Here is a 17,513-nt window from a genome sequence, read left to right on the forward strand (position 1 = left end):
TCGTGCCTGGCCACGCAGTCGTGGGTGAAGAAGGAGTACAGGAGGGGACTGAGCACGCACCCGAGTGGCTCCAGTGTTGTCGATCTGCGTGGAGGATGTGTTGCAACCTACCCTTACCACCTGGGGGCGGTCTTTCAAGAAGTTCAGGATCCAGTTGCAAAGGGAGGTGTTGAGTCCCAGGATCCTTAGCTTAGTGATTATCTTTGAGGGCACTATGGTGTTGAACGCAGAGCTGTAGTCAATGAAAAGCATTCTCACGTAGGTGTTATTTTTGTCCAGGTGGGTAAGGGCAGTGTGGAGTGCAATAGAGATTGCATCATCTGTGGATCTGTTTGGGCGGTATGCAAATTGGAGTGGCACTTCATGCCTACAAACATGAGTGCTATGGGTTGGTAGTGATTTAGGCAGGTTACCTTAGTGTTCTTGGGCATAGGGACTATGGTGGTCTGCTTGAAACATGTTGGTATTACAGACTCAATCAGGGACATGTTGAAAATGTCAGTGAAGACACCTGCCAGTTGGTCAGCACATGCCAGGAGCACATGTCCTGGTAATCTGTCTGGCTCCGCGGCCTTGTGCCTGTTGACCAGTTTAAAAGGTCTTACTCACGTCAGCTACGGAGAGTGTGATCCCACAGTCATCCAGCGCAGCTGATGCTCTCATGCATGTTTCAGTGTTACTTGCCTCGAAGCAAGCATAAAAGTGATTTAGCTCCTCTGGTTGGCTCGTGTCACTGGGCAACTCACGCTGTGCTTCCCTTTGTATTCTGTAATAGTTTGCAAGCACAGCCACATCCGACGAGCGTCAGAGCCGATGTAGTACGATTCAATCATAGCCCGGTATTGCCGCTTTGCCTGTTTGATGGTTTGTCAGAGGGCATAAGCAGGATTTCTTATTAGCTTCCGGGTTAGAGTCCCGCACTTTGAAAGCAGCAGCTCTACCCTTTAGCTCAGTGCGAATGTTGCCTGTAATCCATGGTTTCTGGTTGGGGTATGTATGTACAGTCACTGTGGGGACGACGTCCTCGATGCACTTATTGATAAAGCCAGTGACTGATGTGGTGTACTCCTCAATGCCATGGGAAGAATCCCAGAACATGTTCCAGTCTGTGCTAGCAAAACAGTCCTGTAGTTTAGCTTCTGCTTCATCAGACCACTTTTTTATAGACCGAGTCACTGGTGCTTACTGCTTTAACTTTTGCTTGTAAGCAGGAATCAGGAGGATATAATTGTGGTCAGATGTACCAAATGGAGGGCGAGGGAGAGCTTTGTATGCGTCTCTGTGTGTGGATTACTGGTGATCAAGAATATTTTTCCCTCTGGTTGCACATTTAACATGTTGATAGAAGGTTAGGTAAAACTGAATTAAAAATACCCGGCCACTACGAGCGCCGCCTCTGGGTAAGTGGGTTCCTGTTTGCTTATTTCCATATACAGCTGAGTGCGGTCTTAGTGCCAGCATCCGTCAGTGGTGGTAAATAAACAGCCATGAAAAGTACAGATGAAAACTCTTGGCAAATAGTGTGGTCTACAACTTATCATATATACTCTACTTCAGGCGAGCAAAATCTAGAGACTTCCTTAGATTTCGTGCACCAACTGTTATTCACAAATATGCACAGACCGCCCCCCTCGTCTTACTGGAGTGTGCTGTTCCATCTTGCCGGTGCAGCGTATATCCCACTAGCTGAATATTCATGTCATCATTCAGTCACGATTCCATGAAACATAAGATGTTACAGTTTCTGATGTCGCGTTGGTAGGATATTCGTGATTGTACCTCGTCTCATTTATTGTCCAAGTAATAATGACGGTAATGGCAGCTTTCCCACTAGCCGTCTGCGGATCCTTACGAGGCACCCGCTCTGTGTCCTCTGTATTTGCGTCTCTAACTCTTGCCAATGACAGGGATGTTGGCCTTGTCGGGTGTTTGAAGTACATCCTGTGTGTCCTGCTTGTTGAAGAAAAAAAATCTGTCTAATCCTAGGTGAGTGATCACTGTCCTGATATCCAGAAGCTCTGTGTCTAATCCGAGGTGAGTGATCGCTGTCCTGATATCCAGAAGCTCTGTGTCTAATCCGAGGTGAGTGATCGCTGTCCTGATATCCAGAAGCTCTGTGTCTAATCCGAGGTGAGTGATAGCTGTCCTGATATCCAGAAGCTCTTTTTTGCCATAAGATACGGTGGCAGAAACATTTTGTACAAAATAAGTTACAAATAACGCAAAAAAAAATACACCAAATATCACAATTGGTTAGGCGCCCATAAAACTGTGGCCATTTCTTCCCGGCACCAATTTTTACAGGTAGTATCCTAAACCTATAGATGTTACATTGATCTGGGTGAATGGAATATGAATGACCATGATTCAATATGCTGTAATAGAAATAAGGCCATGCTCATTAAAAAAAAATATTGTTCTCCCTCATCTTAAACGGCACTGACCGCCACTGGTACTTAGTAGAGTGTTGTATTGGATTTGCCCGAAACATAACACCTTGTATTCAGGACAAAAAGTTAATTGATTTGCCACATTTTTGCATTATTACTTTAGTGCCTTGTTGCAAACAGGATGCATGTTTTGGAATATTTTTATTCTGAATAGGCTTCTTTCTTTTACCTCTGTTAATTAGGTTAGTATTGTGGAGTAACTACAATGGTGTTGAGCCATCCTCAGTTTTCTCCTATCACAGCTATTGAACACTAACTGTTTTAAAGTCACCATTGTCCTCATGGGTAAATTCCTGAGCAGTTTCCTTCCTCTCCGGCAACGGAGATAGGAAAGACGGCTGTATCTTTTTCTAGCCAGAAGCTAGCCAGTTTACTGGCTAACGTTAGTATTAAGCTAACCACGGTTTGTGGTCATCAGCTATCCTTTAGCTCGAAAAGCTAATTGGCAGTTTTGTACAACGCAACTCAGACCAGAACATACCGGACCTATTTTTCTCTCCATATCCCCGGATTTCAACCCCAAGCTCTGGACATTTACACCTGGATCTCGCAGCTAGCTAGCTGCTATCCGTGTGACTATTGGCTTACGTCGATCCCGGAGCAAACATAAATTATTCCGGAACTCGCCAGCTGAAGAGTTCCATCAGCCACTCCTGGGCTACAATCACCTATCCAAACCCGTTTTACTGCCGATGAAGAGCCCCACTGGGCCTTCACGACTGGACTACCGACGTTAACCTGTTGAAACTCTGGGGGCGCTATTTCATTTTTGGATAAAAAGACGTGCCCGTTTTAAGCGCAATATTTTGTCACAAAAAGATGCTCGACTATGCATATAATTGATAGCTTTGGAAAGAAAACACTGACGTTTCCAGAACTGCAAAGATATTTTCTGTGCGTGCCCTAGAACGTGAGCTACAGGCAAAACCAAGATGAAACGGCATCCAGGAAATCAGCAGGATTTTTGAGGCTCCGTATTCCATTGTCTCCTTATATGGCTGTGAATGCGAGAGGAATGAGCCTGCCCTTTCTGTCGTTTCCCCAAGGTGTCTGCAGCATTGTGACGTATTTGTAGGCATATCATTGGAAGATTGACCATAAGAGACCACATTTACCAGGTGTCCGCCCGGTGTCCTGCGCCGAAATTGGTGCGCAAACCTCAGCTGCAAGTATTTTTCCATGGAATTCAGAGAAGAAAGCAGGCTTCCACGAACGATATATCAATGAAGAGATATGTGAAAAAACACCTTGAGGATTGATTCCAAACAACGTTTGCCATGTTTCGGTCGATATTATGGAGTTAATTCGGAAAAAGATTGACGTTGTTGGTGACTGAATTTTCGGTTCGTTTCGGTAGCCAAATGTGATGTACAAAACGTAGCGATTTCTCCTACACAAAGATTCTTTCAGGAAAAACTGAACATTTGCTATGTAACTGAGTCTCCTCATTGAAAACATCCGAAGCTCTTCAAAGGTAAATTATTTTATTTATTTGGTTATCTGTTTTTTGTGTAAATGTTGCGTGCTAAATGCTACTCAAAATGCTAAGCTAGCTTAGCATACTCTTACACAAATTAGTGAATTGCTATGGTTCAAAAGCATATTTTGAAAATCTGAGATGACAGTGTTGTTAAGAAAAGGCTAAGCTTGAGAGCAGGCGCATTATTCTCATTTTATTTGCGATTTTCAGAAATCGTTAACGTTGCGTTATGCTAATGAGCCTGAGGCTTTATTCACGATCCCGGATACGGGATGGGAGTATCAACAGGTTAACTGCCCGAGGGTGTTATCCAACTGGCCCCTCCGTTGCGACGTTTCCTGAACGCCCATCTGCGGCCGCTAATCGTTAGCTGTCTTATCGGCTAATATCTGAATTGGTCTATCGGACAAAAATCTCTGAAACTGGAAACACTTATCTCCCTCACTAGCTTTAAGCACCTGCTGTCAGAGCAGCTCACAGATTACTGCACCTGTACATAACCCATCTATAATTTAGCCCAAACTACCTCTCCCCCTACTGTATTTATTTATTTTTCTCCTTTGCACCCCATTATTTCTCTCTACTTTGCACATTCTTCCACTGCAAATCTACCATTCAAGTGTTTTACTTGCTATATTGTATTTACTTCGCCACCATGGTCTTTTTTTGCCTTTACCTCCCTTATCTCACCTCATTTGCTCACATCGTATATAGACTTGTTTATACTGTATTATTGACTGTATGTTTGTTTTACTCCATGTGTAACTCTGTGTTGTTGTATGTGTCGAACTGCTTTGCTTTATCTTGGCCAGGTCGCAATTGTAAATGAGAACTTGTTCTCAACTTGCCTACCTGGTTAAATAAAGGTGAAATAAATAAATACAAATCTTGGTAGTGACTGGATGTGTTGATACACCAGCCAAAGTGTAATTAATAACACCATGCTCAGAGGGATATTCAATGTCTGTTTATTTTTGTATTATTCCCCCCCCCAATCTACCAAAAGGTGCCCTTCATTGAGAGGCTTTGGAAAACCTCCCTGATCTTTGTGGCTAAATCTGTGTTTGAAATTCACTGCTGGACCTTGGGGACCTTCCAGACAATTGTATGTGTGGTGTACAGAGATGAGGAAGTCAAAATCATATTAAACACTATTATTGCACACAGAGTGTGTCCATGCAATTTATTATGTGACATTTTTACTGCTGAACTTATTTACGCTTGCTATAACAAAGGGGTTGAATACTTAGACTAAAGACATTTCAACTTTTCATTTTTAATTAATTTGGAAAAATGTTGAAAAAATATAATTCCACTTTGACATTATGGGGGTATTGTATGTAGGCCAGTGACACATAAAAAAAAAAAAAAAAAAAAAAAAAAAATCTATTTTAAATTCAGGCTGTAACAACAAATTTGTAGAAAAAAAATCAAGGGGTGTGAATACTTTCTGAAGACAATGTATTTACAAATACGCACAAATCACTCTTAAAACACAAATGCAACACTACAAACAACACTATCATCAACAACAACACTAGTTACTTACGTATCGCTGTTAGCACTGCCAGCAGAGAGAAAAAAGGGAAATGTTGAAGAATTTCCCGTGTATGTAAACAAAGCCACTTCAACCCACTCATCCAACTATACCTCCGTACGAAGTAAAGTCCTCACCTGCTCAGTTCTTTCTGCAGCTCCTGCATGTACTGGTGGCACTGGGCATAGTATGTAGCCTGGGCCTCCACAAACTCATGCAGGCAGCGCAGGTGGTTGACCTATCAGGGAAAGGGGGGGACATGGTGAAAAACAAGAAACAAGTTGTACTTCCAAAAGCCTGGTTTCACACATTCAATGGTTTTCACAATGATTGTTACTAAACCGCAACGTTACAGTTTATATTTGCTGGAGCAAAATTGGCTGAATACTTTTCCCATCTGTTTAGGCTCTAAAGATCTAATCACTCACCCATCTTAGACATAGGTTGTGAGAACTGGTTAGAACCTGCTTTTTTGTTTGTTTGACTGCTTTAATGGAGTAGAGCTACCCCTGATCTCTAGCCCTGATCCAACATCCTCCCCAGACCTAGTGCTGTTTCCCTAGGTCTGGGCTTTCCGTGACTAGTGTGTGTGTGGTGTCTCTGGACTCACGTGTGTACTGCTGATGCCCTCCAGTAGCAGCCGGGTGACCTCGGCCTGTCTGTCAAACTCTGTCTGAGCCACACGCAGCTCCTGCTCCGCCTATAGGAGAAGACGGGAGAGACCACATGAACACCCACATACACTGACGGTACAAAACATTAAAGACACATCCCCCCCCCCTATCAGCATAAATAGTGTCATTGATGTCAAATTCAATTGAGGTGTTGCACAAAAGTTAATTGAGTAATCTCTCGTGGACAGATTAAACTGGAAGTGACAACTTTTTTACAATAATTTTACTTCTGGGTAACCAAGATTAGTTGAAGAGACTAATCTCTTGCACATCTCAAATCAGATATGGGACGGACTGATTTAGGCAAGGTAAACTGGGGTAGGAGGGCTAATTGTGTTGAGTGCCCATCTGTGCAAAGGAGGTATTGTGATCTCAAGATAAGGCTACTTAATGTTAGATCCCTCACTTCCAAGGCAGTTATAGTCAATGAACTAATCACTGATCATAATCTTGATGTGATTGGCCTGACTAAAACATGGCTTAAGCCTGATGAATTTACTGTGTTAAATGAGGCCTCACCTCCTAGTTACACTAGTGACCATATCCCCGCGCCTCACGCAAAGGTGTTGCTAACACAGAGGTGTTGCTAGCAAATTTCAATTCCCCCCCCCCCAAAAAGCCATTTGTGTCTTTTGAGCTTCGAGTCATGAAATGTATGCAGCCTACTCAATCACCTTTTTATAGCTACTGTTTACAGGCCTCCTGGGCCATATACAGTGTTTATTTTAGCTTTATTTAACTAGGCAAGTCAGTTAAGAACAAATTCTTATTTTCAATGACAGCCTAGAAACAGTGGGGTAACTGCCTTGTTCAGGGGCAGAACGACAGATCTGTCAGCTCGGGGATTTGAACTTGCAACCTTTTGGTTACTAGTCCAACGCTCTAACCACTAGGCTATGCTGCCGTGTTCCTCACTGAGTTCCCTGAATTCTTATTGGACCTTGTAGTCATGACAGACATTCAAATTTTTGGTGACTTTAATATACACATGGAAAAGTCCACAGTCCCACTCCAAAAGACTTTCGGAGCCATCATCGACTCAGTGGGTTTTGTCCAACATGTCTCCGGACCTACTCACTGCCACAGTCATACTCTGAACCTAGTTTTGTCCCATGGAGTAAATGTTGTGGATCTTAATGTTTTTCCTCATAATCCTGGACTATCGGACCACCATTTTATTACGTTTGCAATCACAACAAATAATCTGCTCATACCCCCACCAAGGATCATCAAAAGTCGTGATATAAATTCTCGGACAACCCAAAGATTCCAAGATGCCCTTCCAGACACCCTCTGTCTACCCAAGGATGTCAGGACAAAAATCAGTTAACCACCTAACTGAGCAACTCAATTTAACCTTGCGCAATACCCTAGATGTAGTCGCACTGCTAAAAACAAAAAAAACATTTGTCATAAGAACCTAGCTCCCTGGTATACAGAAAATACCCAAGCTCTGAAGCAAGCTTCCAGAAAATTGGAACGGCAATGGCGCCACACCAAACTGGAAGTCTTCCGACTAGCTTGGAAAGACAATACCGTGCAGTATCGAAGAGCCCTCACTGCTGCTCAATCATCCTATTTTTCCAACTTAATTGAGGAAAATAAGAACAATCCAAAATGCATTAATAAATAAATTCATGAACTTCTTTGAGGAAAAGATCATGATCATTAGAAAGCAAATTACGGACAACTCTTTAAATCTGCGTATTCTTCCAAAGCTCAGTTGTCCTGAGTCTGTACAACTCTGCCAGGACCTAGGATCAAGAGAGACACTCAAGTGTTTTAGTACTATATCTCTTGACACATCGATGAAAATAATTATGGCTTCTAAACCTTCAAGCTGCATACTGGACCCTATTCCAACTAAACTACTTTAAGAGCTGCTTCCTGTGCTTGGCCCTCCTATGTTGAACATAATAAACGTCTCTCTATCCACCGGATGTGTACCAAACTCACCAAAAGTGGATGTAATAAAGCCTCTCTTGAAAAAGCCAAACCTTGACGCAGAAAATATTTAAAAAAACTATCAGCCTATATCGAATCTCCCATTCTTCTACAAATAGGTTAGAAAAGGCTGTTGCGCAGCAACTCACTGCCTTCCTGAAGACAAAAAACGTATACGAAATGCTTCAGTCTGGTTTTAGACCCCATCATAGCACTGAGACTTAAAACCTCTTGAAACTCTAGGGGCGCAATTTCATTTTTGGATGAAAAACGTTCCCGTTTTAAACAAGATATTTTGTCACAAAAAGATGCTCGACTATGCATATAATTGATAGCTTTGGAAAGAAAACACTCTGAATTTTCCAGAACTGCAAAGATATTGTCTGTGGGTGCCCTAGAACGGGAGCTACAGGCAAAACCAAGATGAAACGGCAACCAGGAAACCAGCAGGATTTTTGAGGCTCCGTTTTCCATTGTCTCCTTATATGGCTGTGAATGCGAGAGGAATGAGCCTGCCCTTTCTGTCGTTTCCCCAAGGTGTCTGCAGCATTGTGACGTATTTGTAGGCATATCATTGGAAGATTGACCATAAGAGACTACATTTTCCAGGTGTCCGCCCGGTGTCCTCCGTCGAAATTGGTGCGTCTTTTTCAGCTGCTGGTATTTTTCCATGCGATTCTGAGGGGAAAGCAGGCTTCCACGATCTGCATATCAATGAAGAGATATGTGAAAAAACACCTTGAGGATTGATTCCAAACAACGTTTGCCATGTTTCGGTCGATATTATGGAGTTAATTCGGAAAAAGTTTGACGTTTTGGTGACTGAATTTTCGGTTCGTTTCGGTAGCCAAATGTGATGTACAAAACGGAGCGATTTCTCCTACACAAAGATTCTTTCAGGAAAAACTGAACATTTGCTTTGTAACTGAGAGTCTCCTCATTGAAAACATCCGAAGCTCTTCAAAGGTAAATGATTTTATTTATTTGGTTATCTAGTTTTTGTGAAAATGTTGTGTGCTAAATGCTACTCAAAATGCTAAGCTAGCTTAGCATACTCTTACACAAATTAGTGATTTGCTATGGTTCAAAAGCATATTTTGAAAATCTAAGATGACAGTGTTGTTAAGAAAAGGCTAAGCTTGAGAGCAGGCACATTATTTTCATTTTATTTGCGATTTTCAGAAATCGTTAACGTTGCGTTATGCTAATGAGCCTGAGGCATTATTCACGATCCCGGATGGGGAGTATCAAGAGGTTAAATTACCTTTTAATAACGTCAGTCTGAGGGTCTGCATCTGTCCTCATGCTCCTAGACCTTAGTGCTGCTTTTGATACCATCGATGACCACATTCTTTTGGAGAGATTGGAAACCCAAATTGGTCGAAACGGACAAGTTCTGGCCTGGTTTAGATCTTATCTGTCGGAAAGATATCCGTTTGTCTCTGTGGATGGTTTGCCCTCTGACAAATCAACTGTACATTTCGGTGTTCCTCAAGGTTCCATTTTAGGACCACTATTGTTTTCACTATATATTTTACCTCTTGGTGATGTCATTTGGGAACATAATGTTAACTTTCACTGCTATGTGGATGACACACAGCTGTACATTTCGATGAAACATGGTGAAGCCCCAAAATTGCCTTCCCTGTAAGTGTTTCAGACATAAGGAAGTAGATGGCTGCAAATTCTCTACTTTTAAACTCGTCAAAACAGAGATGCTTGTTCTAGGTCCCAAGAAACAAAAAGATCTTCTGTTGAATCTGACAATTAATCTTGGTGGTTGTACAGTCGTCTCAAATGAAACTGAAGGACCTCTGCATTACTCTGGACCCTGATCTCTCTTTTGACAAACATATCAAGACTGTTTCAAGGACAGCTTTTTTCCATCTACGTAACATTGCAAAAATCAGAAACTTTCTGTGCAAAAATGATGCAGAAAAATGAATCCATGCTTTTGTCACTTCTAGGTTAGACTACTGTAATGCTCTACTTTCTGTCTACCCGGATAAAGCACTAAATAAACACGGCTGCTAGAATCTTGACTAGAACCAAAAAAATGTGATCATATTACTCCAGTTGCTAGCCTCTCTACACTGGCTTCCTGTTAAGGAAAGGGCTGATTTCAAGTTTTTACTGCTAACCTACAAAGCATTAAATGGGCTTGCTCTTACCCATCTTTCCAATTTGGTCCTGCCGTACATACCTACATGTACGCTACGGTCACAAGACGCAGGCCTCCTTACTGTCCCTAGAATTTCTAAGCAAACAGCTGGAGGCAGGGCTTTCTCCTATAGAGCTCCATTTTTATGGAATGGTCTGCCTACCCATGTGAGAGACGCAGACTCGGTCTCAACCTTTAAGTCTTTATTGAAGACTCATCTCTTCAATAGGTCCTATGATTGAGTATAGTCTAGCCCAGGAGTGTGACGGTGAACGGAAAGGCTCTGGAGCAACGAACCGCCCTTGCTGTCTCTGCCTGGCCGGTTCCCCTCTCTCCACTGGGATTCTCTGCCTCGGACCCTATTACAGGGGATGAGTCACTGGCTTACTGGTGCTCTTCCATGCCGTCCCTAGGAGGGGTGCATCACTTGAGTGGGTTGAGTCATTGACGTGATATTCCTGTCCGGGTTGGTGCCCCCCCTTGGGTTGTGCCATGGCGGAGATCTGTGTGGGCTATACTCGGCCTTGTCTCAGGATGGTAAGTTGGTGGTTGAAGATATCCCTCTAGTGGTGTGGGGCTGTGCTTTGGCAAAGTGGGTGGGGTTATATCCTGCCTGTTTGGCCCTGTCCGGGGGTATCGTCAGATGGAGCCACAGTGTCTCCCGACCCCTCCTGTCTCAACCTCCAGTATTTATGCTGCAGTAGGTTGTGTCGGAGGACTAGGGTCAGTCTGTTATATCTGGAGTATTTCTCCTGTCTTATCGGGTGTCCTGTGTGAATTTAAGTACGCTCTCTCTAATTCTCTTTCTTTCTCTCTCTCTCGGAGGACCTGAGCCCTAGGAAAATACCTCAGGACTACATGGCCTGATGACTCCTTGCTGTTCCCAGTCCACCTGGCCGTGCTGCTGCTCCAGTTTCAACTGTTCTGCCTGCGGCTATGGAACTCTGACCTGTTCACCGGATGCGCTACCTGTCCCGGACCTGCTGTTTTCAACTCTCTAGAGACAGCAGGAGCGGTAGAGATACTCTGAATGATCAGCTATGAACTGACATTTACTCCTGAGGCGCTGACCTGTTGAACCCTCGACAACCACTGTAATTATTATTATTTGACCCTGCTGGTCATCTATGAACATTTGAACATCTTGGCCATGTTCTGTTATAATCTCCACCCGGCACAGCCAGAAGAGGACTGGCCACCCCTCATAACCTGGTTCCTCTCTAGGTTTCTTCCTAGGTTCTGGCCATTCAAGGGAGTTTTCCCTAGCCACCATGCTTCTACACCTGCATTACTTGCTGTTTGGGGTTTTAGGCTGGGTTTCTGTACAGCACTTTGTGACATCAGCCGATGTAAGAAGGGCTTCATAAATACATTTGATTGATTGAAATAAATTTGACCTAATATCATTACCCGTTCAAAGGCACTTAACATCTTTTGTCTTACCCATTCACCCTCTGAATGGCACACATACACAATCCATATATCAATTGTCTCAAGGCTTAAAATCCTTCTTTAACATGTCTCCTACCCTTCATCTACTGATTGAAGTGGATTTAACAAGATATTTCAATAAGGGACCATAGTTTTTTACCTGGATTCAGTCTATGACATGAAAAGAGCAGATGTTCTTAATGTTTTGTACACTCAGTGTATATGCACACATGCATGTACAGTGAGCTCCAAAAGTATTGGAACAATTACATGTATTTAGTTTTTGGGGTTGTACTCCAGCTTTAATTTGAGGGCATTTTCATCCATATCAGGTGAACCGTTTAGAAATTACAGCACTTTTTGTACATAGTCCCCCCATTTTAGGGGACCAAATGTCACACCCTGACCTTAGAGAGCCTTTTTATGTCTCTATTTGGTTTGGTCTGGGTGTGATTTGGGTGGGCATTCTATGTTCTTTATTTCTAGGTTTTGTGTTTCTATGTTTTGGCCGGGTATGTTTCTCAATCAGGGACAGCTGTCTATCACTGTCTCTCATTGGGAATCATACTTAGGCAGGCTGTTTTGCCACCTTAGGTTGTGGGATGTTGTTTTTGTTAGCTCTGTGTAGCCTTCAGAACGTGACGTTCATTGTCCTTTTGTTGTTTTGTTTGGTGTTCAGATTAAATAAAGAATCATGAACACGTACCACGCTGCAACTTGGTCCACTTCTTCCGACGGGCGTTACACGAAAAGCATTGGGACAAGTTCACTAATGTGTATTAAAGTAGTAAAAAGTTATGCATTTGGTCCCATATTCATAGCACGCAATGACTACATCAAGCTTGTGACTCCACAAATTTGTTGGATGCATTTGCTGTTTGTTTTGGTTGTGTTTCAGATTTTGTGCCCAATATTAATTAAATGGTAGATAATGCATTGGAGTCACTTTTATTGTAAATAAAAATATAAATGTTTCTAAACACTCTATTCTGATTTACAATAAAAGTGACTCCAAAATGACCAAATACATTATTTACCATTCATTTAAACCTATATGGATGATAATACCCTCAAATTTAAGCTGACAGTCTGTACTTTAAACTCAGTCATTGTATCATTTCAAATCCAAAGTGTTTTAGTTGACAGAGCCAAAACAAACCACTGTCCAAATACTTTGAGGTCACTGGGGACACGGACACACACACACACCTCTAAAGCAGTCTATGACCTTTTTAGTCTGTGTTGTTGAACACCAATCTTACTAAGTGATACTTACTTTGTCCACTTCCTCACTCCACAGCTAGAATAAGCAGCATGACAACAAGGGAGATAAGAGCAATTCTCAGACCAACAATGATAGCACACAACAGACCTTGTGGGGTTCTACATCCACATAATAATTTCTCCCCAGAGCAGTCTCATGAGTTTGTCTCAGTAGCAATGGCCCCATTCCCTTTCTGACTCATTAATATGTTGAAAGACTAGCTGTGTAGTAAGATGGGAGGAATCCCCCTATAACAATAAAAGTCAAGTCATGTCTGGAAGAGGCCAATGATTTGAAAACATGAGTAAGTAATCAGATTATTTTGTTACCATTATTATTACCATTGTTAGGTATGTGATGCAAGTAAAGAGTCACTTTTAAATGTAGGGCAGCAGTTCACACTGGACACAGGCGTTAGTAATTAGCTATTCCATAACTGCATGTACTTATCAACTGTAATAACCCTGTTACAAGGTATTTATTACACATGTTATTAGACCGCTCCTTACTCTACTATACGATACGTATAGCCAAATGACATTTCTGTGGGACTAGCAGAATTAAAATGACAGGAGGACACGTAGTTTGTGTGGACAGTACACAGACGGCACGACAAAGCCCAGGGAGCCCAGGGAAGTGCTCTATTGAGGTTTCCCATCAGTGTGGCTGAACCATCATAGGAATATCATTTATTACATTATATTTCTATAAGAAACATGCCCCTGGAATTCTAAGCAGCTAAGGAATTGATTCTCGAAGGAGAAATACAACCTCATTGAAAATAAGAATTTGTTCTTAACTGACTTGCCTAGTTAAATAAAAAGGTAACATTTTAAAATAAGGGCAAACGTGGGAGGATGTGAACACACACAGTGTTTTGGTCACGAAGGGGATTCAAATTTTTTGCTTTTTCAACAACGGCCTGCTATACACAGCCATCTGTTTGACAATTACAACGACAGAATCTCTCATTATAGACAAAGACACACAACACCGTGACACAACAACTGACAAAACAAATAATATAGTCCAACGCGTTGGACTGAAAAGAAAATGGCCAGGCACGTCTTCGTCACTGGCATTCATCATAAACACGACGACCACGAACAAACCCTTCTCCTCCAATACAGACTGACGAATGTGACAGAGTTACCTAACCAGTAGCGATAGCAAAGACGGTGACAACATCAGGAGCAAAACAGATATATGAAAGTGGAACGTAGGACCATGTTTGTCTGGCTAACTGCATGGTGGCAAAAATGAGCTCGATAAGAGATCCTAACACCTGCAATCTTCTGGCCAGTTGTCCACCAAAGGGCTATCTGCTATCCCGATATCTGTCTCCGGGGGTCATCCCCCAATTATAATTTAATAAACCTTCGTATTTGCATTCAGTCTATTGTCCATTCAGGTAGCTCTCCCCATGATTGAACTAATTCATCAAGTCTGTGGTCAGTCAAATCAGGTGCTGAACTTTGGCTGGATTCCATCAGAGCATTGAGGCGATGGGGGGGTGGGATGGGGGTCACATTGTGGAAGGGGGGGGGCTCCAATACATACACACCCTCTAAGGGCCTCGAGAACAGGCGATGGGGAAAGTAATACCCTACTATACCACAGTACCATTGAGCTAGTACCTACACTGCTGAAAATAAAAAGGTGCTTCATTGCAATTTTATATAGCCATATATAATAAGCCATTTAGCAGACGCTTTTATCTAAAGTGACTTACAGTCATGCGTACATACATTTTATGTATGGGTGGCTCCAGCAGGGATTAAACCCAATATCCTTGGTGTTGCAAGTGCCAAGCTATGCCAACTGAACCACATTGATCTGTATGATGCAAGCCATGGAACGCTTGTTGGTTCTGTATAGCACCATTTCTTCTAGCAGTGTAGGGCGGGGGTTGCATCCCATCTAGTATTGTTGATAAAATGCTATGAACAGTGTAAACCTATTTATATATACCTTCCTCTGATCCATCACATTGGCCGACTCTTTGGAATCTTCCAGATCCCAACTATCCCAGCCACCACTGCTTTGCTGCTTTTAAGTTTAAATTTAAGGTTTAATTTATTTGCACCAAAGAAAATAAGTGATAGACAACAATACAGATAAAAACAATATCACAAAAAAAATATATACAAGTATAAAAAAAATGTTTTAAGTTTGTTAAAACAGACAAAACCTTCTAACCAAAAATTTACAAATTAACTGGTCAGAAATGACAAAAAAGTAATAAACAGTATATGTTTTGTGTGGATGTGAGTGAGAGAGATGGGCTATATTTAAAAAAATATATATATATACACACCGCTCAAAAGAATAAAGGGAACACAAACAACACAATGTAACTCCAAGTCAATCACACTTCTGTGAAATCAAACTGTCCACTTAGGAAGCAACACTGATTGGCAATACATTTTACATGCTGCTGTGCAAATGGAATAGACAACAGGTGGAAATTATAGGCAATTAGCAAGACACCCCCAATAAAAGGAGTGGTTCTGCAGGTGGGGACCACAGACCACTTCTCAGTTCCTATGCTTCCTGGCTGATGTTTTGGTCACTTTTGAATGCTGGCGGTGCTTTCACTCTAGTGGGAGCATGAGACGGAGTCTACAACCCACACAAGTGGCTCAGGTAGTGCAGCTCATCCAGGATGGCACATTGCGAGCTGTGGCAAGAAGGTTTGCTGTGTCTGTCAGCGTAGTGTCCAGAGCATGGAGGTGCTACCAGGAAACAGGCCAGTACATCAGGAGACGTGGAGGAGGCCGTAGGAGGTCAACAACCCAGTAGCAGGACCGCTACCTCCGCCTTTGTGCAAGGAGGAGCAGGAGGAGCACTGCCAGAGCCCTGCAAAATTACCTCCAGCAGGCCACAAATGTGCATGTGTCTGCTAAAATGGTCAGAAACAGACTCCACGAGGGTGGTATGAGGGCCCGACGTCCACAGGTGGGGGTTGTGCTTACAGCCCAACACCGTGCAGGACGTTTGGCATTTGTCAGAGAACACCAAGATTGGCAAATTCGCCACTGGCGCCCTGTGCTCTTCACAGATGAAAGCAGGTTCACACTGAGCACATGTGACAGACGTGACAGAGTCTGGAGACGCCGTGGAGAACGTTCTGCTGCCTGCAACATCCTCCAGCATGACAGGTTTGGTGGTGGGTCAGTCATGGTGTGGGGTGGCATTTCTTTGGAGGGCCGCACAGCCCTCCATGTGCTCGCCAGAGGTAGCCTGACTGCCATTAGGTTCCCGAGATGAGATCCTCAGACTCCCTTGTGAGACCATATGCTGGTGCGGTTGGCCCTGGGTTCCTCCTAATGCAAGACAATGCTTGACCTGGAGTGTGTCAGCAGTTCCTGCAAGAGGAAGGCATTGATGCTATGGACTGGCCCACCAGTTCCCCAGACCTGAATCCAATTGAGTACATCTGGGACATCAGGTCTCGCTCCATCCACAAACTGTCCAGGAGTTGGCGGATGCTTTAGTCCAGGTATGGAAGGAGATCCCTCAGGAGACCATCCGCAACCTCATCAGGAGCATGCCCAGGCGTTGTAGGGAGGTCATACAGGCACGTGGAGGCCACACACACTACTCAGCCTCATTTTGACTTGTTTTAAGGACATTACATCAACGTTGGATCAGCCCAGGCCTCCCGGGTGGCGCAGTGGTTAAGGGCGCTGTACTGCAGCGCCAGCTGTGCCATCAGAGTCCCTGGGTTCGCGCCCAGGCCCTGTCGTAACTGGCCGCGACCGGGAGGTCCGTGGGGCGACGCACAATTGGCCTAGCGTCGTCCGGGTTAGGGAGGGCTTGGTCGGTAGGGATGTCCTTGCCTCATCGCGCACCAGCGACTCCTGTGGCGGGCCAGGCGCAGTGAGCGCTAACCACGGTTGCCAGGTGCACGGTGTACCCTCCGACACATTGGTGCGGCTGGCTTCCGGGTTGGATGCGCGCTGTGTTAAGAAGCAGTACGGCTGGCTGGGTTGTGTATCGGAGGACGCATGACTTTCAACCTTCGTCTCCCCCGAGCCCGTACGGGAGTTGTAGTGATGAGACAAGATAGTAGCTACTACAACAATTGGATACCATGAAATTGGGGAGAAAAAGGGGTTAAAAAAATAAAATAAAATAAAAATAAAAAAGTTGGATCAGCCTGTAGTGTGGTTTTCCACTACTTTTGAGTGTCACTCCAAATCCATACCTCCATGGGTTGATAAATTTGATTTCCATTGATCATTTTTGTGTGATTTTGTTGTCAGCACATTCAACTATATAAAGAAAAAAGTATTTAATAAGAATATTTCATTCATTCAGATCTAGGATGTGTTATTTAAGTGTTCCCTTTATTTTTTTACAGCAGTGTATATATATATATATATATATATATAACCTTTATTTAACTATATGGAGGAGATTACTGAATAGTTTGGTTCATCAGGCTAATCCCCAGGCTTGAAGTTATTGAGGGACGATGGGGTTTGGGCAATGTGAAGATAAGAATTCCAGAGTATGGTACCTCTGTATCTGATAGAGAATTAGGTTGAGGATAGCTTAGTCTCTGTC

At 43.1% G+C, this 17,513-nt stretch overlaps 1 protein-coding gene across 6 annotated transcripts in view; it reads right to left on the bottom strand.

Annotated features, from left to right (window-relative positions):
- Window positions 1-17,513, bottom strand: part of sh3glb2b (SH3-domain GRB2-like endophilin B2b) — a 58,909-nt gene that overhangs the window by 14,436 nt on the left and 26,960 nt on the right. For 2 of the 6 annotated variants that reach the window (XM_064943294.1, XM_064943291.1), the window contains 4 exons: window positions 12,954-12,977; window positions 6,078-6,167; window positions 5,605-5,705; window positions 5,480-5,494 (listed from right to left, as the gene is read on the bottom strand). In XM_064943294.1, coding sequence (XP_064799366.1) covers window positions 5,480-5,494; window positions 5,605-5,705; window positions 6,078-6,167; window positions 12,954-12,977 — 230 coding nt within the window. The remainder of the gene's footprint in view (window positions 1-5,479; window positions 5,495-5,604; window positions 5,706-6,077; window positions 6,168-12,953; window positions 12,978-17,513) is intronic. The other 4 variants (XM_064943293.1, XM_064943296.1, XM_064943292.1 and 1 more) reach the window with 3 other exon arrangements.

The sequence above is a fragment of the Oncorhynchus masou genome, chromosome 28, assembly GCF_036934945.1.
Source record: "Oncorhynchus masou masou isolate Uvic2021 chromosome 28, UVic_Omas_1.1, whole genome shotgun sequence".
NCBI classification, from domain to species: Eukaryota; Metazoa; Chordata; class Actinopteri; order Salmoniformes; family Salmonidae; genus Oncorhynchus; species Oncorhynchus masou.